The sequence below is a fragment of the Phoenix dactylifera genome, chromosome 9 (genome assembly GCF_009389715.1).
Source record: "Phoenix dactylifera cultivar Barhee BC4 chromosome 9, palm_55x_up_171113_PBpolish2nd_filt_p, whole genome shotgun sequence".
NCBI classification, from domain to species: Eukaryota; Viridiplantae; Streptophyta; class Magnoliopsida; order Arecales; family Arecaceae; genus Phoenix; species Phoenix dactylifera.
This window is the reverse complement of record NC_052400.1, coordinates 20,929,443-20,955,733: the sequence shown is the minus strand read 5'-3', so window position 1 is coordinate 20,955,733 and position 26,291 is coordinate 20,929,443. Positions and strand designations below refer to the sequence as shown.

The 26,291-nt window shown below is 37.1% G+C and overlaps 1 protein-coding gene across 5 annotated transcripts; it reads left to right on the top strand.

Annotated features, from left to right (window-relative positions):
• Positions 1 to 3,461: 3,461 nt before the first annotated feature.
• Positions 3,462 to 25,387, top strand: LOC103709593 (probable serine/threonine-protein kinase SIS8). 5 transcript variants are annotated; one of them, XM_039130431.1, is made up of 14 exons: positions 4,064 to 4,239; positions 5,184 to 5,328; positions 6,092 to 6,532; positions 9,335 to 9,438; positions 11,898 to 13,132; positions 15,750 to 15,805; positions 20,350 to 20,418; positions 20,536 to 20,636; positions 21,043 to 21,121; positions 21,208 to 21,306; positions 22,901 to 22,969; positions 23,849 to 23,898; positions 23,993 to 24,169; positions 24,767 to 25,387. In XM_039130431.1, exons 1-14 carry the CDS (start codon positions 4,202 to 4,204, stop codon positions 24,846 to 24,848), a joined length of 2,745 nt encoding a protein of 914 aa, XP_038986359.1. In that variant the 5' UTR covers positions 4,064 to 4,201; the 3' UTR covers positions 24,849 to 25,387. The 5 variants fall into 5 exon arrangements, 4 of the variants coding, with proteins under 4 accessions (XP_038986358.1, XP_008793254.2, XP_038986359.1 ...); XM_039130432.1 differs by lacking the exon at positions 5,184 to 5,328 and adding an exon at positions 5,329 to 5,403 and having other exon boundaries at positions 4,108 to 4,239; XM_039130430.1 differs by lacking the exon at positions 5,184 to 5,328 and having other exon boundaries at positions 3,466 to 4,239.
• Positions 25,388 to 26,291: the final 904 nt, after the last annotated feature.

Genomic DNA, 26,291 nt, shown 5'->3' with positions numbered 1-26,291 from the left:
ATTATTTTGCTATATCAATATGTGTATTTTGTACATATTATTATACAAATAAAGCAAATTTATGGTAATATTAGTATTACTATGTTAATAAAATTTAATATTATAACATGATATTATAGTACAATACTATATCATGTTAAAAATATTGTAATATTAATTTAAAGTAATAAAATAACTATTAATTGTGTATTATAATCAATATGATATTATTATGGTCATGTTCTTATATGACAATAGTAATACAATTAGGAATTATTATAGCATACCCAATTGTATTTGGTTATTATATTTATAATATTTTGTGGGAGAACTACTGTATAGCATATTACATTATATTATATTGTAGTATAATGCTATATACATAATAATATATAGGTGAAAACAAATGAAGTAATCTTATTTTGGAATATTTCCATCTCTTGGTTGGAATCTTGGAGGCATGAGGCATGACTTGCACCACCCCGCTTTTGTCATGAGATAAATTTTTAGAATAAACAATTTCCCATGATTATGGAGAATGGCTTGACATTGGGGATTCAACAAAATGGAACGAAGAAAAGTGAGAGCAATGATGGCGACAAATAGATGGTTATGCAAGGTCGTTGGAAGGAAAGATATGGCATGATGAAGACAAAAACCAGGGACAAAAGTAGGCCAGTAGCCAATCTTAGGTTGTTTATGATCGAGAGAGTTAGGAGCTTGGTGTATTGAGCACGAGTTTATCCATGTACAAGCAGGAGTCCTGCTAGTCTTGGGACACTGTACAATATATGGGAGGTTTGTGGTTCGATTCAACAATGAGCAAGAGAGGACCCTCATCTGCACTGGACCCGACCTATATTTTGGACAATGTTTTAAATTACAGAGATCCTAGCCAGGGGCGGCAATCCTAGCTAACCCATTTTATCCGACTTGAAACCAATCCACCTAACTCGACACATTGAGTTCTTGGTTTGGGTTGAGTCCAAATTGGAGCCCCCACCCCCCTCCCCCCAACCTATATTGGGTTATAGATAGGGATGCAAATGGATTGGATTGGATTGGGTCATGAGTGATCCCAACCCAATCCAATTTTTTGTTCGAGTCCTAGGGTTCGTTTGGTTCATAGAAAAAGAAGAAAAAAAAGTGTGGTCAACAGAAAAGTAATGAGATGCATTTTGTTTGGTTAGAATTTTTAAAGGAGAAAGACGGAAAAGTTGTATTTCCATGGGAATATGATTCCCACGTTTTATGGAAAAGTCTTTTCACATGGTCCGCCGTACCGACCGCTACGGCCCGATATGTACGGGTCCGGTCTGGGACCGGTACCGGATCAGCGTAGAATTCGGTACCGGTAGCTTATCGTTGGAGAACCGGTATGAGACCGGTACAGGACCGATATAAGACCAGTATGTTTCGGTCCGGGCTGCTACCGGTAGCCAACTGATACCAGTACGGCGGATCTTGCTATACAAAAATGGTTTGCCTATTTAATATAAAACTGAAAATTAATTGAACTAGGATTTAGATGGGTCAACAAGTTGGTTGTGGATTGATGGGTTGGCTGAGGGTCGAGGTTTGAGTCGAGCATTCCTGACATGTTGTGGGGTTGGATCGAATTCGAGTCGAGCTCTATGGGCTAAGCTATATGAAATCAGCCCAAACCAAACTCATTGATTGCTACCACTAATCTTGGACTAATCTCAAGGGTGGCACATAATGAGAAGGATTAAATTTCAAAATATCTCAAGTAAAATGGAAATTTGGAAAAATGGGAAAAAATAAATATATATTGCTTGAAATCTGAGTTAACATAATAAATTAAATGATTAACTTTTATGTTACAATATCAATTTCAATAATTAATACTAAAAAAAAATAAAATTTGAAAGTGGATTGGAGAAATCTTTTTCGTTTTGGTTCTATCTAATACCATGTCAGATGATATGTTAGAATATATCAAATCATATATGCCAACGTAGTAATAATAAAGACATTGATTGTATCATATTGGCGAGTGTATTAGAAGAGCATCAAAAAATGATCTAGCCGTCTAGACAAAAATCTTGCATTTTGATCGAATTTACTCAATATCCTGCTTTCTAAACAACCTCACATATAATGAGTTGAATTTGCTTTGAAAACTCGGGCAATTTATAACATTATTTTTTGGCAGGAGCTTAGCCATTTTTTGCACATGTCCATACGAATCTTGACTTTCCATCATTCTCTCCTTGCAAAATGATACTATTTATTTGATATTAAAAACATATCCAATTCTAGTAGAAAAAGATCAGCATAGCATATACAAGCATGGAGAAATGGGTAGAGTATCACATTGAAAATGCCTTTGCTAAAAATATCAAGGGGATGAGATCTACTCGCTACAAATGGTTAAGAGAAACTACTCTGATTAGAAAGAAAGAAAAAAAAAAGGGAAGGGAGAGGAGACTATGGTTATGGATACCGGGAATGGCTTTTTCAACCGTCACTGATAGCTCCTAATGGAATAAACAATTGCTCACTAACGTGGACCACATGCTTCTCCACTTAGCAAGCATGGTCCGCGTGAATGGCGCACGTCACGCATAGGCGGCTCTTGCTTGCACGTGTGTGCAGGTCTAGTGCTTCTTGTTCCACCGTACACGTGCTTGGCAGAGGCTGCGAACGCGGCTGGCATGATACCCAAACGTGTCAAAAGGGTCTATTTTCTGAACCAGCTCATATAATTTCGGATCGAACCAGAGCGGGTCAATTTCTGATCCGGTTCGAGTGTGGCAAAAGCTCGATCGGGTTTTCTTGCAGAAGTTTTTCACTTTATCCGCTTACATGGCTGCACCTCTCTTGTTCCACCACCATGACAAGTCGCAGTCACCATGCACGTGCTTGATAGAGGCTGCGAACGCTGGTCGCATGATACCCAAATGGGTCAAATGGGTCTATTTTCTGAAGCCGCTCATATAATTTCGAATCGGACTAGACCGGGTCGATTTCTGATCCGGTTCAAGTGCGGTGAAAGCTCAATCGGGTTCTCTTGCAGCCCATCACAAGTTGCAGTCACCATGCACGTGCTTGGTAGAGGCTGCGAATGCTGGTCCCATGATACCCAAACGTGTCAAATGGGTCTATTTTCTGAACCCGCTCATATAATTTCGAATCGGACCAGACCAGGTCGATTTCTAATCCGGTTCCTGTGTGGTGAAAGCTCCTCTTGCAGAAGTTTATCACTTTTATCCGCTTCCATGGCTGCACTCGTGGCTTACCTGCAGGAAAAAAATATAAAGATTTGGCAATCGGCCAACCATCGCACGATTTTTCATCTGCTCCGCCGACCCCACCACCACCTCCGTTCAAACGGTAAACCCCAATTGGGTGGACGGGCTGCGACTGACGTGCGGCTTACTTCCACGTCACCTCGCTCGTCAACGGCAAATTCCAATAAACCAATACTCCTCCTTACATTCTACTTCTCCCCATCTTATTTTGCCTTTATCCTTGGAGTCCGAAAGCTGGCAGGAAACCGGGAATTACAAGGGACCTCCGACTGCTAACGGTAGCGAATCCGCGAATCTTTCCTTTATTTGATTCCGGAATTAGATAAATGGAGCCGAAGCACCACGACGCCAATTACGATATCCCGCACCGAGAGAGAGAGAGATAGGGGGAAAGGTAATAAAATAAGGGAATATAGTAGTAAGAGAGACCGCGAAAGAGGTCGATCGAGGGGAAGGGCTTCGGATCTGATGGTCGATGTCGAGGATGAAGCACCTCCTGAGAAAACTCCACATCGGGGGAGGCGGCGGAGGAGGAGGCGGCGCCGGCCTCGATCACCAGCACCGGCTCGGCGGTGATCCAAGAACCGCCCCGTCCTCCTCGTCGTCCTCCGCATGCCTCATCTCCGCGCCGGCGTCCTCCTCGTCGTCCTCCCCCTCCCCCGTCTCCGCGCCGCCGTCCTCGTCCTCGTCCTCGTCCAGGAGGAGCGTTCAAGAAGCGGCGGAGCCCAGGGGGATCGGGCCGCGATGCGATGGCCCGCCGGCGGCCGCGGCGGCCGGGGGTGATTTCAGTCTCTTCGAGGAGGAGTACCAGGTGCAGCTCGCGCTGGCTATCAGCGCGTCGGATCCGGATGGTCTCGAGGATCCGGACTCGGTGCAGATCAAGGCCGCGAAGAGGATGAGTTTGGGGTGCTTGGTCGTGCCTGGAGGCGGCGGCAGCCGTGCAGGAGATGAGAGCCCCATGGAGTTCCTCTCTCGTCGGTACTGCGTGAGTCTTGAATCTTGATCTTGTTTTATTTGATTTTAGGTTTTTCTTGATCTATATATGGACGGATTGGATGACTAACTTATAATCATGTCCTCATATCAGTCTTGATCAACAGTTTTGGATGGTTTACATTCCTTTTGTTTCTTTAATTAGTTACAATTTGAAATAGTAGATAGTGACGAACTGGAATTCAAGAAGTGGCCTTTAGTTTGATTTTGAAAGTCATTGGCTGGCTTTTTTGATTCCAATCCATGACCAAATCTTCAAAGATTTATTGTTTGCTCGGTTCTTGTTTATTAATCCTCTATCATAGAAAATAAATCTTTTTTGCGTCCGTGACATTAATGAGGCAGTTATGGTTCTTTGTATGGAGTTTTGCGGTGTCCTATAACTTTAAAAGCTTTGTTATTTCGGATATTTTGTTTGTATTGTATTGATGGGAGAATACAATCACCATATGTAAACATTGACTCATATTTCTATTGAAAAGTCACCATTGTCAAAAGAAGATCGATCCACACCTGCTATATCTGGGGTTGGAGCAAGAGAAAGTTCGGAGGCATTTGGAAGTGGGAAATAAGTTCCCAGAACTGGTTTCCACCCAAAGTTGAAGATTATGAAGGCTGTGCCATCTGTGATTTCTATATTTTTGAAGACCAACAAATTTGTTCTGCTTCAGTGCTACTTTGATGTAGTTGACATTGTTATGAAGTTTTGTTTTCTTTCTTTTTTTAAACCTAAAATAGGTTTTTCTCTATTTAAGTCATCCCTGTCTCTCTTACCTTTGCATGCCTGCTGTCAAATTTCTCTTTGATCCTTTCTCTCTCTCTCCTTCCCTCAATTTCTTGTCTCTTGTCCTTCTTGCATATTTAAGTATTTGCTCATCATGAACTGCACCCCCACCCCTTGGCACACACTCCCACTAATGCATTATACATGGTTAGGTTGGTCTGGGGAAGACAGCATGTCCAAAGCAAAGTGTTTGCATCAAATTCCATTGAGCAGGCCAATCTATATATTTTTACTCAGTATGCCGTGGCTGGCCAGCAACTCACTGCATCATCTGCACATTCTTTATTGGTGATACAGGTTAGAGTCATCCAAATACCTAACTCCTGGTACTGCATCCATTGTGCAAGTGAAGCATGCTGATAATGAGTACTGGTGGGTTTCATGCATTGCTTTCTGGCCCTCTGCTACTTATGCACCATATGTACCTAAAGCTTGTTTTTGTATGATCCAAGGATACTTTAAATATATTTGTTTTGTAAAACATGACATGGATTTTATCAGAACTGGATTAGACATTATTTTTAAGTTCGTAAAGTTTGGAGCATGACAAAAAAGGTGTACATGCTTATGTTTTGAAGCACCATACCGTGCAACATGGAGTGTGCTACTTATGCACCATATGTACCTAAAGCTTGTTTTTGTATGATCCAAAGATACTATTAATATACTTGTTTTGTAAAACATGATGTGGATTTTATCAAACTGGATTAGACATTATTTTTAAGTTCCTAAAGTTTGGAGCATAACAAAAAAAGGTGTAAATACTTATGTTTTGAAGCACCATACTTACAACATGGAGCAGCAGTGTTAATTCTGTAGTTATTTTTCTGTATTTTATTGATACTTTTGTTCTTTTTTGTTTTTTTTTTAATTTATTCCTTTGGCTTTGGCTTGCTACAACTTTGAGATCAAGTTATCTTGTTATTCAACCAAAGTTTACAATATGTTCATCTTCTTCATCTTGTTCTTTGTTTATGTTACTCAATACATAGAACTGTAGCTAATTCTGGTATTGGTTCATGCTTGTGTTAGATGTTAAGTGGTATATGTTCTGCTGCAGACTTACAATGTTGTAAACTACGATGAGAAGTTGACTGATGGGTTTTATGATGCATATGGAGTGATCTCAAATCCCAACTTACGAGATAAGATGCCTGCATTGGTTGATCTTCAAGCAACGTCAATTACAGATAACATTGATTATGAGGTGGTTTTGGTGAATCGATCTGTAGATCCTGAACTTCAGCAACTTGAGAGAAGAGCAGTCTCTATTGCTTTGGAAAGCAAATATGAAGAACATGATCCAATTGCTAGTGGATTAATACAAAAGATTGCTGACCTTGTTGTTGACAGAATGGGCGGCCCAGTTGGCGATGCTGAGGGTTTGCTAAGAAGGTGGACTATCAAGAGCTATGAATTGCGGACTTCTTCGAATGCTAGTGTTCTTCTTCTTGGTTCAGTTGAAGTTGGATTGTCACGTCACAGGGCCTTGCTCTTTAAGGTTGATAATGCCACATTTTTAGTTTGCACATTTGCACTAGATTTACTTAACTCTGATTAACATCAATATGGCAAGCTATTATATTTATACATGCATCTTTGGTTCATGTTGCATATATAACTTTGGCTTAATCAGTTATGATCATTTATAGTACAGTTATGATCATTTACTACTATATTGCTTGTATTCATGATATCGCATCATTGAATGTTTTAGTTAACCACAAATTCGCATCACTTTACATTTGTTACTAGATGATTTAATAGCATGTTGAATTAACATGCCAATTTGTAATTTTGTAGTGAAGCAACTAGGTTATTTTGTTATACCGGTAGTCTATAAATCATGATTGCTTGTTAATTTTGACTTTTTCATCATTATTACGATTTTTTTTTTTGAATTTATACAAAATATGAGCAGTTGAAGGTTTTGGTGGGAAAGGTGAAAAATCCAGCACCTTTTTATTAGATGCCATACTTTGATGATTTTGTAAACCATATAATGTTTTTGTGTTTTCTCTTTTTTAACTTGAACCAGCAGAGCTCATGCCATCTATATGTGACCAGCTTTATAGATCAGAGATGATATATTGTATTTTTGTGAACTTTTAACATCTGGCTATTAACTCGATGTCAGACTCTGCTGGTGCAGCATTGAACATGAAGAGCATGTAGTGAAGATGACGGAGGAAATGTCTAGAAGATGTAGAGGAAGAATGGAATTGCGTATGAAGTCCAAACAATAAGAAAATAACTTATAGTTTTCTTTTCGAAAATCTGCCTACAACCTTTCTCATGTTGGCTTATATAGATTCTCAATTAAGAAAAACCCTAGTGACTTCTAATCCTAACGTAGAACTACATGAAGAAATGCCGATAATTTTGTAACTCAAACAATTAATCTGCCTAACAAGAAACATGGGAACTTGGAACAAGATTAGGCCTTAAGTAAGCTTAAAACATATAATTGATGTTTTACTCATAAAGGATGGAATTTTTGACCAAGGTTTGTAATATGACACTTGTAAGTCATGAATAAATATTTCCATCAAGCATAAATTCATGGAATTTTATGTTTGTTTGTTTCAATTTGTTGAGATTACAATGGATTGGGTCTGTTGATTTGAGGGAATCTAGCCTCTCCTACATCAATGTTCTCTGTATAAAAAGACTACTTGTCAATTTGATCAGGAACTTCTTTTGCTCTGCTAACAATGTGGATAAAAAGTTCAAATTGTTTAGCACAGGTTGGAGCCTATTGAACCAAAATCAAGTTTTTGTTGGTATGGATCGCTATTATATTGTGTCAAAGGTACAAGTATAACAGTGTCCATCTCTGAAACAAAAAAAGTAAGACTGGTTTGAGCAGTGTCCTCAAAAGAACGTGCTATCATCTTGGGGATGGTAACATTGATACTTGATCTTTATACTTCTTAGCAGAGAAAGAGAGAAATTTTTACTGCAAAACAAAAGCCTATATACATGGTCGCTCTCAATTTTGTGAAGTGAGCCTTTTTTTAATGATGAAATAACTAAGTTACATTTTAATAGTAGGAGACTGTGTTGTAACTGGGTTATGGGAATTAACTTACTTGGTTAGGTGAATTCTAGATCCACTTTTCATATAACTAAACAAATTCTAAAAGGCTGTCTGTCTGCGGAACGAATCTTGAGAATTTTTAGGTGATCAAACTTTAATATGGAATGTGTTAGTTAGCTGTAAAAATTATAGGTATGCTATAGCCTATATATTTTTGTATTTTGTCAAAAAACTAGTTTTAAACTATCACCCCTTTTCTAAATTCAATTACATACTGACAGATTCATTTGTAAGCACTCTTCCTTTTATTTCTATTGTGTAGACAGTGTTGATACGATGATTTTATAGTATCTTAGAACTTAGAATAAGATAATAGCTATGTGCTATCATCTTGATCATAAAATGTTTTCATCTATTGGTAATTGGGCAGAGATAATGTCAAATGATACGACATTGTCATGTTAAAATGTTACGGCTTTTTACACAAAAATAGGGAATAAGATATCTTTGTTAATCAATATTTCACCTGCACCTATGATCGTCAATACACTATAGGGGTGAAAGTTGATGGATATGGATATGGATGGATGAGCACCCGATCCATATCCGAATATCTGATTCTATTTGTAACTCTATTTAATTTTATATAGCACCATAAACTTTTAATGAAAATATATAACCACACTAACATGTTATTAATTTGATTTACCATCCACTTAGTAATATCCTTGATTCTATGGTTTTAAAGTTTAATTATCTGATTTATATCCATACTTCCAGTATCCGATTTGTATCCATATTCGTTTAAAACAAATATGGATATGAATTTTTGCATTTAACTAATATCCATATCCGTATACGTCAAATAAAACAAATTTGGATATGGATATGCTGGCATCCGATCCGTATCTAATCTGGTTTCAGCCCTACTGTACTATGTTTAAGATGTTTATGACTATTATATAACTTAGCGGTCATAAGCATTTCACTATTGCGTGTAATTGCTTTTCTCCTCACACCTTCGTTCTCTCGACCGACCTTTAAGATATTTCTCTAGGTTTCTCTGGTTAAAAGTTTTCTAACCATTTGCATCACAGATCATTGTACATGCAGACATGAAGTGCTGCATATTCCTTTCAGCAAACAAATTAATCTATGCGTTAAACAAAAAATCCTGCTAGTTAACTTTTCTTTTTTGCATTATGTTAATTCTGATACTGCTGCAGCAAAAAAGGTAAAGAATGATCACATTTTCTATGCCAGGTACTAGCCGATAAGATAAATCTGGCTTGTAAGCTGGTGAAAGGAAGCTATTACACTGGCAGTGATGAAGGAGCTGTTAACTTGATTAAAATTGATCATGACAGGTGACTTGCTTATCCTCTTCCCTACCCATTATTTTTTATACTTATACTTGTACTAGAATTAGTTGAGTCACAGGTTGAAGTACCATACAGTTACCCAAGTTTGTACCTTCCTGGGTTGGTATTGTGTGGTGTTGTACTGATGCATACATAGTACACCTCTTAGGTGCCAGAGGTGATGTACCATTTGTCCATACAAACTGGTATTGAGGGACATACTGGTACCCGAATCGAGGGGTATACTAATACCAGTACCTTACCTATACAAACTAAATATTAAATCCTTGAGTGCTATTGCTTTCTTTTGTGCTATACTTTCACATGGACTTCTGACGTGAGTGATGATTTCTGAGACTTACTATTCCACTAGTTATTTTAGGCAGGATGCAGGTAATTAGTATAGAATTTGAAGTTACTTCTTTGTAAGTAGGACCTTAATATTTTGACACCACTGCTGAAATATCTTACTAGTAAAATGAAAATAGAAAGTGCTTGGGAAGGAATAACAGCAGACAACATCATGTCTGAGAAATAGGAAAGGCTATAACCCAGTGGAGTTTCCTTCAATGTATACAGTGATTGAGGTGGATAGTAATTACTAAAGAATTTGAAGTTACTTCTTTGTAATAAGGACCTTAATATTTTGACACCATTGCTGAAATATCTGACTACTAAAATGAAAATAGAAAGTGCTTGAGAAAGAATAGTAGCAGACAACATCATGTCTGAGAAATAGGAAAGGATATAATGCTGAGGAGTTTCCTTCCATGTATACAATGGTTGAGGTGGATTTTGGGATAGATTTTCAAGATTAATCAACTATTCAGTAACCAGATTGTATTCAAGTTGTTAGTCATGTAGTTTTGAATTTTACATATAATATCTTGAATTTTCAAGATAGCTAACGAACAATGTTAAGGAACCTTGGAAAGAAATTGTGCGAGGGATTAATTGTTATGAAATCAAGATTAGGTTTAAGGGAAGAAAGGGGAAATTTTTAGTCTATGATTAGATTGTTGTTGTTGATAGATTGTATTGGTGGAACTATTTCTAAGCCTTTAAAGACTTGCTTGTGGTTTTGGTGCTTTTTTCAGAGATTACTAGAGAAAGGAGAGAAAGTGGGGGGAGTAGTGCTTGCTAGTCACTATACAGACATAAACAGACAAAACGAACAAGTCCATGCTTGCCTTAGCTAGCTCAGAGAGGGATTGGATGGTTTCAGATTAAAGAAACTCGTTGTCGTAAGATATTCAAAGCATAATTAATAGTGCGAGTTATTATTTTCTGGTATTTGCCAGGGAAACAAATCTGATTTTATTTCCAAGATGAGGAATGATCTAAAAAAAATACCTTAAATAAACTAATGGGAAAGATAAGTAGATAATTAATAAAAAATAGGGAGAGCATGACTAGCCAGTTCCTCTGTAGTTTCCCTGGAGTATCTTGTATGTTTCGCATTATATGCATAACTTGTTTTCTGCTTTACAAACTTTTCCTGATACTTGCATCCCACATCCATTTTGGGTATCATTTTCTGCCATCTTTTTCCTAGTGGCAATCATGATTTGTGATCAAATTGCTATATTGCTTCTAGTCTTTTGAGGGTTTTCACCTGTGAGTAAAGATGATTTAAGGGCTTACGTGCCATGGTTGATGTAAGAATTATTGCAATTAATCACTACTTCTGGCTGGATCCTCCTAATGAATATTGGCACTAGGAAAGTAAGTTGCCGATGATTGTGTACACTTTTACTAGGAGGATGAGATGCTTGACCCTGCTTTTCTTTCACCAGAACTCATTTGAGACCCAAGACCTGGATCTTGGATTTCATTTATAATCAAATGTGCATATCTATAGATGTGGATCCTGTTTATTTGCTTGGAGTTTTTGTGACCATTCTAAGGAAGATATCTCATATCGGGGCTTGGTTCTGCAGGAGCATATTATGTTTGAATTTCAGAGAACTATTTTTTGGATTGCTGGGGGTTGGTCTAGTGTGGTGGTTACTAAAACAAGACTGGATGCATAAGATTTTCCTTCTGTTTGTTTTCCTGTATTTGAGTTTTATAACCTTCAATGGAGCTTCCTCAACTTCGACTTGGCTTCCTGAATCCCTTTTAATTCAAAGAATGCTGGGATGATGATGATAATGATGATAGTTTTGTTTTACACTATTCCTCATCCCCTTACACTCACTGCAAGATAAGGTTAAAAATAATTAGTGCACTCCTTTTGTTTACATTTTAATGATTATTTTACTTTCTTAAGAAATGTAGTTTAGTATTAGCCAGCTGAAACATCTTTCTTGTCTTTGACAATCTGTCCTTTTTTTTTGAATCATAATTTTGCTGTTTCCAGTAAAAATTTTACATTCGTATAAATTTTTTACATTGTAGTGAATATACTGGTGCAACATGAGCCTAATTAATAGGGTGACTGACCTCATGTTCATTCATGACAGGGAATATATTGTTGATCTTATGGGAGCTCCAGGTACATTAATTCCTGTGGAGAATCCCAGTGTTTATCTTCAAACCTCTGGAAACTTTCTACTTAGCTCTGATGCTATTGAACAGACTTGCAAAGACTTACGCTTGGCCCTTGATAAAGTTAGCTGTCAGTTTGAGAAGAAAAACAATATGTCAGAAGCAACTTCTTATGATAACAACTCTGTTTCAGGGCATGTTGGTTTACAGCCAGAAGAGAAATCAAGAGTTGGTTCTTCATCAGAAGATGTTTGTGTTAATGTTCCTCAACATAATCAAAGTGAAATATCCAAAAATGAATTCGGGAAGCTTAGATCTCAAGCAGACGCTTTAGGAACTAGAGAAGTCGTATCACCTGCTCAGCAAATGAAAGTTAATGATCTTTCCAAATATGTAGTCACTGCAGCAAGGAACCCAGAGTTTGCACAGAAATTGCATGCTGTTCTGTTGGAGAGTGGTGCATCACCACCCCCAGATTTGTTTTCTGATCTAAATTCTTCACAGGATCATGTGGAACAAAAGGACCTTGGGAAGAGCATTTGCATGGCGAGAACAGAGGGGGCAAAAGAAGATCAATTGCCTGAGGTAAATTTGATTTCACACTTCCAGCCTTCTCTTGCACACTATTTGGAAGCAGAATCTTCAAGGCATTCTGATGACAAAAGAAGGCAGCATTGTTTTGTTGACGAAATTACCCATAAGCAAGGCAAAAACTCTAATATCGTTGCCAATCCCATTAGTAGTGGCGCATCTTCACCTTGTGCAGCAGCCAATGAATGGTTGTTGGTAAATGATACTCAGGCTAATGTAAGTACCATAGATGATTCTTGGGCTAAATGCACTGGTCCGGTTCCTGACACTGCAGTTGTACCTGTAGTTTCATGCCAGAAACAAATTAATTTATCTTCTGCACCATATGAAGCTGACTCAAGCCAAACAAAGTGTGCAAGTAACCTAAAACTGGCAGCTGGTAAACAATGCTCTCAGGAAGATGCAGGAAGAATCATACACAATACAGACACACAGTGGAACATTCCTTCTAAAGGTTGTCAAGAGAGTTTAGCTATGGTCAAACTTTTTGGAATGGATAACACTGATCAGCACATATTAAGTGGTCCTGAGAGTGAGAGGATCAAACCAATACTTGATGGTGTTGCTGAATGGGAGATACCATGGGAAGATCTCCAGATCGGGGAGCGAATTGGTCTGGGTAAGCATAAAGTTCAAAGTCATTGTTTTCAGATTGTGTACACTAAGTAAGGTGTGGCTTATTATATTTTCTGCTGCTTTCTTAGATGCTAAGACCATTTAAAGAGTCATTCTTAATTTTGCACATACATTTAGATGACGATTGCCTTTCTTTTTTACTTCCAGTATGTTTTTAACTGGTGAAACTGCTCACCTATATTTCAAATGCAACAGATAGAGACTTTGTTCTCTTTTTTGTCTCTAGTTGGAAATGTTGTATTGTATTAATCACAAAAGCAAGATTTCACCATGTGCCAGTAGGACTCTCTGGATGCCTTGGCCAGGACTTTGGCACCAAATCAGAAGACCAATGCCAGGTTAATAGCCAGTAGTAAACCTTTTGTAGACTTTAATGGATATTGCTTGATCTTTAATCTGAGTTCAGAAAGATGGCATGAGGCTTAGTTTTTATGTTCAATGTTGGTTAAATGAGAAAGTAAACTTGCAATTTGACTCAAAAAAATCATTTTTGTGATATTATACTAAACTTGGATCATATTTGAAACTTTATAATACATTTATTCAGTAGTCAGAGTTTGTCACCCCCTCCCCCCCCCCAACCACATGTTTCCATATCGGATGCTCCATATTCACCCAATAAGGTTAATGTCTAGGCTGCCATCTGAAATTTGTAAAATGCAATATACTGAATTTGTCTTTTCCTTTAATCTGCAGGTGAATCTTCAACCAAAGTCCTCAATGCGTATCTGTGCATAAAACTTTAGATATCTAGTCTTGTTGATGGATTACTGGATAAAGAGTCATTTCTAAGTTTGTGATTCATGACAAATTTTTCGGAATGCATAGAACGTCCGGTTGTGATAATTTTTTTATTCTATTCTTCACCATTTGACACATGAAAAGAAGTTTTTTTATAGCAGTTTTAATTCTTGGCAAGTCAGCCAGAAGTTCGTGCTTTATTTAATTGTCCAGATTTTAGAATGACTAAAATTCTACGCTTCAAAGCTATAAATATTGCTTGTATGATTCTGTTAAGGTATAATAGATTTCAAGGTTTAAAAAAGTGGCCACGGCATGCAAGCGGTCAAGGGACTGCATAGAGCATATGCAGTATGCAGGTATATGTAGGCATCTATGCAATTGATATTTTGGAAAATATTTAAAAATAAATAAAACTCATAAAATAGATAAAAATACATGAAATATGAGAAATAAACAAATAAAAAAAAATCATAAAATAAGAAAATTTAAGCGTATACTTCTGAACTTATTGGAGAGCCTAATAGTATAACATGCTAACATAAAAAAACTAATCCTCTAAAAAGTTAAAAACTATGCTCAAATTTTAAATTCACTAACCCAACAAACAAATTTATAAATTACCAAGGATAAAATCAAAAGACTAACAATAAAGATGCATTCCTTGTAGGTAAGTTTAAAGACTAGCTAATAAGCAAGACATGTAGTATTTAACTGATCGACACCCTTTCTTGTTGGAAGTGACTTATCATTGACCATTATCAAAATCAATATACGTCTGCACTGCATATATGAGCCACTTAGGCCTAGGTAGGTGCCTAATGGGCACCCTATGCATCTCAACTCCAATGTGGAGTGGTCACTAAGCCACATCTGTATATGAGGGTGCATATGCAGCCGCATGAACTGAATTTAAATCTCTGATAGAGATGAAGAATTCACATTAAGTTATCCTGAAAATCTAGGTGTAATTAGTATAGATAGTATTACATAAGGCCAAATTGACTTTTGACAATCCTTCATCATGGTATATATAGTGAGTACATTTGTCTGAAAAAAACCAAAAATTCATTTGTGGTTTGCACATTAATGGAAGAAAATCAAGTGCTTATTTACATTGTTGATGAATTATAAGTTGTTTGTGCTTCTTGTTTCCAAATTAATCAAGGCTCTTTTTACTAAACATGGAAATCTTTTCTACATATAATTAATTCTGGAACCAATCTTGTCCTATATCTTACATGATCTAATGTTTTCTCCCAGATGTGGGAAATGCAGACCCCTGATGCCTCTCTCCCCTCCCCTACCCGCATCTCTGTGTGACCGACTGTCTTATACTTGATTGCTCAATGATTGTTGAAAGTAGGTGGGTCCCACATGTCATGCACAGGTGGGCTGTGTGTGCCATGAAAGGGTTTGATGTGCACCAACCACAACATGTCCAAGGGAATTACATCTTGTCAATTCACTTTTGTAACTCTAGTTGGCCTTTTCAATTACATTTTTTATTTGTTTCCAACCTCATTGTTCTTGTTGTTTTTACACATTTTTTGTTTCAAATATATATATATATATATATATATATATATATATATATGTGTGTGTGTGTGTGTGTTATTTCTTTCTAACTCGTTGAACTCGATTCCTCTGTTTTTGTGCAACAATGTATTAGGTTGTTGTAAAATGCTAATTTATATTTTTTGGGGTAGTTCGCTTTAGAGAGCTGCCTGGGAAACCATATTGAACTTGGATTTCTTGTGTAAAGTTAAATAGGTTGGCTTGCTTCACATTATGTCATCAATACTGGTAGTTTCTTTTGTTTTGTGCTGACTTGATAACCGTTCATAGTTTATTTACAGCTTTTCACATTTCAGGTTCATATGGAGAGGTTTATCGTGCAGATTGGAATGGCACTGTAAGTTATCTTTCTTTATATTTAATCATCATTTTAGATAATTTATCTGGCACATGCCATTTAGACTGGACTTGGTGTCGCTTATGTTGAACATGTGGAAGAATGGAATGGCTTTCTGACATCAATTGTTTTTCTTCTTTAAAGAAAAATGGAACTCCTGTGGTAGATGTAGATAGAATTAGGTCGTTGTTTAGCAGCCAGAACTATCTGGGTGCATTCTAATGTTTGCTGAGTGGTGGAAAGTGAATTCTGAATCACTGAATATTTGACATCAAAAGTCACTGAAGTTGTGGAATGACTTCACTATGCTAGCGAGTTGTAGTATCTAGGCAGTACAGCTTGCTTGTACTGCTTTATTTTTGATGCCATATTCTTTCATTTACATAGTAGACTGGATATCTAGAAATTTGAACTGTTCAGATATTGAAGATATCAAAACAACCAAAGGAAGATAGCTGCATTTATCGTAAACATGCACATATATGCTCATTGTGCACCTATGTGAGGACTTATGCCTGTGTAAGCACTGGGACCTATCTTGCAATGGTCATCAATGAACAAACCATAAACTGTCATAAGAAACCATGAAACTTTTTTATTTTCTCCTGTGCTTTATGTATCAGAAGCAGTGGAATTGATATAAACCGCCCAGCACGTGACATGTTATGATGTGGAGGATAGGCTGCATCATTTGTAATGTCTAAATTGACCATCATATCCTGAAGCAGCAACTTCTTTTTTCAAGATTAAGGCAACTGCTCAGCTTATGTGAGAGCAATACCATTCCTTTTGTTTTATTTACAATATCACATAATATATCTATCTATATATATATATTATGGTTTGTATTTTTGTACTAAACTTCACCTATATCCTGATGGTGACTAGAGGAAATGATTTAACCTAATTAACTTTTAATTTTTTCCGACTCGATACTACAAATACTCATTTTTATTGACAGAAGAAGTATTTAACATGCCACTTCTAGATGTTTCTAAACTCACTGAAGCGTTAAGCTTTCTTACTAAGGCTCTTTTAGCATCTTTGGCAATGTTTTCTGCCCAAATTGCTATGCTTTCTCCCCAAATTGCCATGCTATGCATACCTTCTTCCACATTTAAACTTGAAGCTCTCATGCTGTGTAATCTAATCCACTAGTTTTTCCAAATCCTCATGATTCCAAATTTGCAATCCATTATCTACACCATGAGAATCTTAAAAAGCCACAGATTACTTTATTTACTTATCACTATGTATGCAGACTTGATACACCGTTTCTTCCATGTGAGGTGAATGAAACAACAATGTCACTGATATCATGTTGATTTTTTTTTTTGGAGAGAGAGAAAGATCAACCTTGATCTCTGATATTAGATTTAGTCACATGGTCTAGTCCAGCAGATATATTTTAATTAAATTTGCTGACCAAGTAAGCATGCACATATGTGCTGAACCCAAATTGTTGGAAAAAGGATTGATGTTTATGGTAAAAATGTGGTGGCCTCATAAATAGAAAATTGATATATGTGATGTGCATATGATGCACCTATATGCCAACAAACCTCATACAAGTAAAAACAAAGATCCAAATCTTACCGAAGAGACTCTTATGCAAAACATACAGTGGTACCGGTCAAGTGTGCAGTAGTTCTTACATACAAAAAGGTGGCAACATTCAAGATTTCTAACTTCAACTAATGAACTGAAGATATATGTTTTTATCACTTCCATTCCTATTTACAGAATAAATTACAAGTATGCAGTCGATGAAGGTTTCCATCTACATTTGGTAATGGCTATTATCTTCAGCAAGGATTTAGGTATTGCATTTGGGCTTGTGCTAGCCGGGGGTTGGCATGGCAAATACTATATGCCATGCTGTTAGGGGTGTGCAAGAAAATTGACCAAACTGCAAAACCGACCCAAACCAATTATTTCGGTTTGGTTTGGATCGTGTTTTTCCACATTTAGTTTGGTTTCCATTTGGAATTTTTTAGCATCGGATAAATCGTTTGTTTTCACTTTAAGTTAAAAAAAATGAACTTAAACTAAACCGATTTGCATATGTACTATTTAACTTGGAATCGGCTAGCTAGCTTGACATACCAGTCACACCCAAACCAAGCTTTAGCTACCAAGCTCGGCAATAGGACTCATGAGGATCTTTCCTTTAAAGGGAGCAAGTATCATGTAAATAGTTGATGTGGGACTAAATAGAGCTAGCACCTTTCAACCATTTTAATCACAACATTTGTGAGTCATCCAATCAAATAGCAACAACGATGGGACCACACCTCGGTGTATATATAGCCTTTAAGGCTTTAACCCTAGCTGCCGCTCTTGTTGGTCTGCTCCGATCAAAATCCAACTTCTTCCCTTGTAGCCCTCTAGCAAGACTTCACCGACACAATTGACTCTATGGATGTCGGCCAACTACACCTAGCCCCATGACTACCCGTTCCCTCCTTGAGCTCTCTGCCTCTGACCTCAAGAAGGATCAGGTGTCCGCCATCTGGATCGACGGTGTTGAGGTCCTCCACACCGTCACACCATACCCCATGGCCCTCGGCACCTTCTAGTGTGTCTACAAGGACATCACCTGTTATGCCAATGTCCTTCATCGCATTGCCTATGACGGTAGCGGCACCATCTTCATGATGCTCGAGAACTCCAACAATGTCCTCCCCATCGTCTTCTTTGCCGTCTCCCTCCACTTCGTGGCACCCTCTCCCTCTCCCCTTGTCACCTTGCCCCTAGCTTTGCCACCCACTCTCCAAAGATCTCTACCCCAAGCCGGCCGACCTCATCCTCCTGGTCTCCAATCCTAACGGTCACTAACTCTCTAGCTTCTGCTTTGAATCGAGAAGAGAACAAAGGGTGGGGCTGGCCTCTGAGCCTCGCCACCATCACAACCGTCGAGTCTCTTGCAACCATTGAAGCCACCAGACCTCTGTTCTCCCTCTTCCTCTGTCTCTCTCTACCCCCTTCTCTCTTCCTCTTCCAACTTGATAAATTGAATCAAATTTTTCGGTATTGGTTTGAACTAATTTTTGTATTAGGTCGGTTCTATGTCAGTTTCAGTTTTAGGAAACCGATTTAACTTAGTTCAGTTTCAAAAATATCCCTAAACTGTTCCGATCCGAATTGTCCAAACCCCTGCATATTGTGCTGATGCTAGGCACAGACCAGTGCTCTATGGTCATGGTGCCTGTGGCACCTGCATGATTTGACATGTGTGGGCATGAGCAACTTTGGAGTTTTCTTTTCCAAGTGTGGTACTTTAGACCTTTCTTGACGTTTTTTAGAGTTGTTTAAAAAAGGTGGCCTAGTGCACTATGCTCCTGCTATCATGGGTCTAAGAGGGTTTACTCTTATGTGCGAAGAGGCTATTTCTATGTTTTAAACCCATGACCTCCAGGTCATAATAGAGCAACCTTATCGTCAAGCCAAGGCTCACCCTCTATGCTGTTTATAGTTGTTTCATGTATTAAAATGATAATTCAAAACTAAATATGGTGTCATGAAATTAACAATGGAGAGATTTATGCATGCCGAGTGCTGTGGAACACATCTTTTAAACCAGTGACATCCTAATAACTCATTGACATTATTTTAACGAGAAGCATTGGTAAAGATAGACAATGATCCATGATAAAACACATGGTACCATGAATATTAGAGCATGAACAAGTAATCTCTTAAAACTAAGATTTGCATTGATTTTACAACATTATGTCTTTGAGTTTGATCCATTGAAAGCACAAGAGGCTTAGATTTGTGTAGTCCTTCCTATCAGCTCCCCACATCCAAAACTCAGGAATGGTTTCAAATGGAAAAGAAGGGGGTTTCTTTGTTCTTCACAAATTGTAGTAAGCAGCGTCGAGCCATTTTGAACTGGGTTGAACCAGCAAGTCTGATAAAAGTTGATGCAGGCTGGTGCCCGGCAATTTGCTTGACACTCAGCACCACCCATCTGCCCCATGCTGGTCCAGTTTTGTCACATTACGTGGCAGGTGGCATGGGCCGGCACAGCCAGCACCTGATCTTCACTTGGAATTGGATGCTGAAATTAAATTATAAATTCTTTTAATTCCTCACTCCCCCTTTTTACTCTCATCATGATGCACTTGAATTTTCAGCCCTTAAGGAGACCTTGATACGAGAGGGAGAACCTTTCAGTGTGAGGCAGTAGTTGAAGATGATTTATAGGATCATTACTTGGGCTAGTAAGAAATAAGAGCCTTGAAGGTTAGCAATTATACATGATGGGATTGGAGGCATTGCTGAAGGTGCCTTGACACCTCTTCAGGGCTAACAAATTGTGCAGGTGTTTAGATGTGACTGATGTGTAAGTGCAATGGTATACAATAATTAATGATGCCATTATTGGTGATAGTATGGCATTGCCAGTAAAAATAATAATCCTGTTAATATGTGCTTGAAGACAAAAAAGTTTTTTCTTGCCTATTTTACAAAAAAATTATAATTGTTGATTGCTATGATAATCTCATTAGATTCCTAATGTAGTCAACCTTGCCTTACAGGAGGTCGCTGTTAAGAAATTTTTGGACCAGGGTCTGTCAGGTGATGCATTAGAGCAATTCAGATGTGAGGTAAGCTTTGGACAACTTAAAATTTGACATCTTGCATGTAACATTTCAGGTATGGTATCTCCAGTCTTCTTTTGTTTTTAGATGTTCCGATCAAAATCTTTCAGCATTGTGGTACAGGTGAAAATCATGTCAAGACTGCGTCACCCGAATGTTGTTCTTTTTATGGGAGCTGTAACTCGTCCTCCTAACCTCTCAATTATGACAGAGTTTCTTCCAAGGTTTGTTCAGTTTACATTCCTACTGGCATTGTTGGCATTGCTACTATTTTTTTGTTAAAGAATGAAAGAGGACGTGTTGCCTGAACAATTTCTAAGGGAACATGCATATGGATGCTATGAATGAATTGTTTGTTATATTGCTGTACTATCCTTTCCAAACATAACTTTCTAAAATGTTATCTCAAATTGGAAACATTCTGAATAGCATGCTGAAGATTAAAGATTTTAGCATAGTATCTACATAAAACAAAACCATATAAAACCTGCAAAAAGCCTTGTTTCTGTTGACATGTGCAAATATTGGTTTTTCTTCTGTTATTGCCCGGGCTTGCTTGATTTGTGTTGATTTACATCCAACTTACATGCTAAATCTTATTCTAATGATTGAACAAAAATGTTTTTTCAGGGGGAGTTTATATAGGTTGCTGCATCGCCTCAATGTTCAACTTGATGAAAAGCGACGATTGAAAATGGCGCTGGATGTGGTACAATTTTGACTCTTCTATTGTTGTTTATGTGATTTGTTTTAGCTTATTTTCGATTTTCACCTGAACCTGGGTCATTCTTACAGGCCAAAGGGATGAATTACTTGCACACAAGCCACCCAACAATTGTGCATCGGGATCTGAAGTCCCCAAATCTTCTTGTTGATAAAAATTGGGTGGTCAAGGTACTTTCCTGACCAATGTTTTGTGAGCATTTCTTTTGATATTGTGAAATGTGGCCAATTGTCCAATATGAATTGCTGGTACTGTTGTGAAACTTTATGTTCAGTTGATGAATAAACATTTGTGTGCTTATAATTTCTAAAGCATTGATGGTTGTCTAAGGTTTAATGCATTGATATTTTAACTTTGCCACCATATAGTTGAGTTTTTTATCTTGTAAATGCAGTTTGAGATGAAATTGAGAAATTTTTATTCCAAATGTGAAGTTATGATCCATGGGTTTCTCTTTTGTTTTACTTGTATAGCGAGAGCATATTGGAGCAGATCCTTTTGCATTAATGTTCAATACATCTAGCTGCAAGAAATATAGCTATCCTTTCTCCCATTCTCTATAATTTCAAATTGTTTGGTCATATTTGACCAAATAGTCGAAGGTTTAAGGTTCCTAAAGATTATATTGCAGAACTCAATTCTCGTACCAAGAATATTATGTACTGGCAAAAGTTGCAGTGATAAATCATTGGTCAGCTCAATAGAACTTTGGACAAATCTTGAATATGCCAGGTGTGTGTCAAATATGGGGCTGAGTTTTGATCAAGGTGAAATTCTTATTGAACCTCTTATCACAACATCAAAGGTGCTAACAGGCTAGTGAAATTTGTTATGCTCTTTCCTTATCTAGTGGAACTAGGGTAGATTGATTCTTCCTACACAAATATGACCTTTTCATATACTTCTCTTGAATCTTACTACCTCCATGTAAAAAATAATTCAGTAAAAGTTTTTCCCAGAAGCAGCAATGTCGATTCACACCTGATTTATGGTGCATTTTCTTATATCAAGTATATCAGATTCTCCTTCAGCTATTATTGATGAAAATAAGACCTGGTCTTCTTCTCGATGGGTTGGTTTGGTCATCATTTTTTTGAAAAAACGAAAGTGTTAGGACCTCGAAATTTAATCATCTGTTTTAAGCCATAACCTACCTGATTTATTCAAATCAGCTATCACTAATTTTCTTTCAACATCATAGATCTCACCTTAGAATGGTTGGCTAGCTTTTTAGACTGATAGAATGATTTAAGGTCGCTACCTAAAACATTCAGTCTCACGTCAAGTTTTACAAGTAGTTCACCTATAGGCTTAGAACTCAAGAAGCAGATACTAAAATAAAAAAGTACTTGAAATAGAAGTGAAACAGTTAATCATTGGTTTGGTGGCTGTTCTAGAAACATTCTGCCTAAGTTCAAATCTAACCGGATGTTTTTATATCTGGTGCCTTGGCCATGAGTAAACTTTTCTAGTATAGCTGATTCATTTCGTAACCAAGTCTTTTGAAGATAGAAAATCCCAGACACGCTGGAGTTGTTCATATTAGTCCAGATAAAAATTAAAGCAGAGTGAAAGCAGGTCATCGAGGATGATATAACAGAACATGTGGATTGGCTTTTCAGGAGAGTTGGTTATGTGGCTGTTCTACCTTCCTTTTTTAAAATGAACTATGTTAATTGTATATTGATAGTTTTATTGAACTTCTCTTGCTCTCTCTCCCAGCCAGAAGGTAACTATGTCATAGGCATTTGAATTTGTCTGCAGGTCTGTGACTTTGGCTTGTCAAGATTGAAGCATCATACATTCTTGTCTTCGAAATCAACAGCGGGAACAGTAAGTCTTTCAAGCTTTTATATTTGTCATGCTTTTTATACTCTTCTGTTCACCTTCTTAATCTTTCTTCATTACCTCTGGTCTTTTTGATGGGTTTGCCCTCTCTGTTTCCCTCCCTTAATCTATGAACATCCTTCAGTTTGGATGTCGAACAAAAATTCATGTTCTTGGGGAGGTTTTGGGGAGGATAGCAAATCAAATCAATATAAAATAACATAACTATTACCGCATTATATGTTGCCAAAACTGCACAGCAATGCTGTTGTGACTCAAAGAACTTGCACATTTCAAACTGATGCACTACCTTTTCCATGCTCACTTTTGTTCTTAGGCAATATAGGCTGTCAGCAAGAAGGATGCACATAAAAGAGATACTTATTATCTCTTAGTTATTAAATTGTTGCTCGACACACTATATAATGGTAAAAATCTCATTTATTTTCATGATACATGTACATCATATTAGCTTCTAACTATAGTAAGACTTCTTGGAACTGTCCTATTTAGCTTCTGGCAGTATTATCGTGTATCTTTAAGTTCTAAGTTCTTAGTACTCTATCTTTTATCTCTGGGATTTTGCTTGCTTTTTGATGATATCGCGCCAGGAGGTGGATGGGTTCCACAGGAGCATGGAGCAAGGAATGAACCACTAGATTCTGCTCCACGCCCTGTGGTGTTCATTCGATCCTGATGTGGTTGCATCAAGATGCAAACTAAACCATTTCTGCAGAAAAAAGACTTTGGCTGTGTGAAGTTTGGATCTGAATAAAAGAAAATAATCGATTCCCCAGATATATGTATCTGTCAATGCCGTAATCCAAGGTTTCACTATTTTATACTGAACCATCATTCTGATTGTCATTTCTTTTTGGGCTGCAGCCAGAGTGGATGGCACCAGAGGTCTTACGAAATGAGCCATCAAATGAGAAGTGAGTCTGGAGAGCCAGCTTAAGTTTTATTCTCTTCTCATGAAGGCCGAGTTTTTGCATTTAATATATCTGTTGCCTCTTCTGTCTGCTTCAGGTGCGATGTTTATAGTTTTGGTGTCATACTGTGGGAGTTAGCTACCTTGCGTATGCCATGGAGTGGAATGAACCCAATGCAAGTTGTTGGAGCTGTTGGGTTCCAAAATAGACGCCTTGACATACCAAAAGAGGTTGATCCCGTGGTTGCACAAATAATAACTGATTGTTGGGAAAGGTGAGCTTGCACTGATATTCATTTAAATAGTCTCAACCAACACTCCAGTACAGGATTTTTGGGTCCGACAGTTAATTGAAAGAATTTTTGTGTTCGTGATTGGTTCAGAATTTGAAAACAAAACTAATGATGATTATTCAGAACATATTTAAAAAACAGGGAGAATTGCTTTATAAAGAATGTTGTAGCATTTTTTGTAACCTCTTTTTTCCTTTTTTGTTGATAAAAGCATTTGTCATAACTTCTAATTTCCATGCAGTCAAAGTAAGCTTAAATTTTATGTCGAGCTATTTAAACCTTTTCTCTGTGAAAAATTAATAACTGTGAAAAAAAGATAATTAGGGGTTGCAAACATTTAAAGGTGGCTTTATATGAAATAAAGATATGGGCGGAATTGTGCACGGTTGCTTGTGAACTTATTCATCCAGTCATGGCAGCAGTGTTTATTTTATCTCGGACTAGTAACAATTTCTCAAAGAATGCTAAAGAGACATGTAGTCAAGTTATTATGTTTTTATCTACACTCTTTGAAACCTATGTCCTGTCTCAATCCAAAATAACTTTGTACGATTCTGACAATTTTGGTTGGCTGTGCAGCGAACCAAGTAAACGTCCATCTTTTGCGCAGCTTATGTCACCTCTTAAGCAATTGCAGAGGTTGGTTGTCACGGTCAATTGAAGATACAAAGACATTGATCAAAACAAAGAATGGCAAGAGTCATAGCTTGCCATGTGTATATCAACAATTTGTGTCCCTGCTGGAACAGCAGTGGCACAACTAGTTGTACAATATGTTTATTCTAAGGACTCAAGAACTGTTCAAAGTGGAGATTTAATTAAGAGCTGCCAACAAAAATGGTCCGAAGCTGTGCGAAGTGCGGCGGAAGAAGCAAGCATGGGAGAACTCCTGAAGCATGGGAGCAGTGCTAAAAGCACAGCACCATAGTATATAAGTTTATCTTTTTGTTTCAGATTCATAAATCAAGGAATCTGAGGAATGTTGGAATTGTATACATCGGATGGAATTGTCATTATTGTTGCCATGACAGGAAAAGGAGGTACCGGAAAGAAAATGTTAGGGATGCACAAGCCGCTGTCCCTTATTTACGCTCTTGATAAGATGATTGTTGTGTCCTTGAACTGGCACTATTTGTTCTAGAAACATTTTAAAAATAATCATGAAGATGTTGGAATCTCGGGAGCCCAACCTCACGAAAATATGGATTATCATCTGGTAAGTATTTATTTTGAAAACTGTTATCTATTTTCATATGGTTGTATGCCTGCATCCATGGAATCCTATTGTATCAAAGGAGATTTTTATCTTGGCCGAAATCTCAGTTTATGTTTGCATGCTTGCATCTATGGACGGATATAAATAGGTAAAATTTGAGATATCAATTGGTAAGGTATGGTTATTTAAGCCAATAGTTTTTACTTATTTTTTACTTTGTTAAATAATTGTTTATTTAATAACTTTTAAAATTAATGTTTAAATAAAGTTTTTAATCTCGAATTTATTGTATTGGCTAAGATTTCGATATCTTAGTTTGAAAATATTTGTTACATTCTCTCTATTTTTTTTCACTTACCATGACCTAGATTAAAGGTGATGTTAGTTTCATTCCATCGGGATGTCGATCCGAAGGCTTTTAGACCTAACATGTTGAGAGCTAGTTAAGTACGAAAGTTGAACTCCTAAAAGATTTTTTTGCCGTTGGATGATAATGGCAACATCTTGCAGAGAGTTTGATGATTCTTATCGTGAGGTAATTCGATCCCTGATGATCTAAGATCAAACATTTTATATACTATATTTTAGTTATTAAATATCTTCGGATACCCACGAGTAGCCTATTTGGTATTACATGGAAATCGAAAATTATTGACTGCATAATACCAAAACTACCTTCGATATATTCCATAAAATATGTTTATTAATCAAATAAAAAACTATTAATATACTTACAAATATATAAATTATTAATATATTTTATTAAAAATATTTATTAATTCTATAATTTATTAATTCTACAAAAATATTTTAATGGTTATAATAGAATTATTATTTTCATTTATACTTACAATATATTATTATTTTAAAATTAATATTTATTTTGAC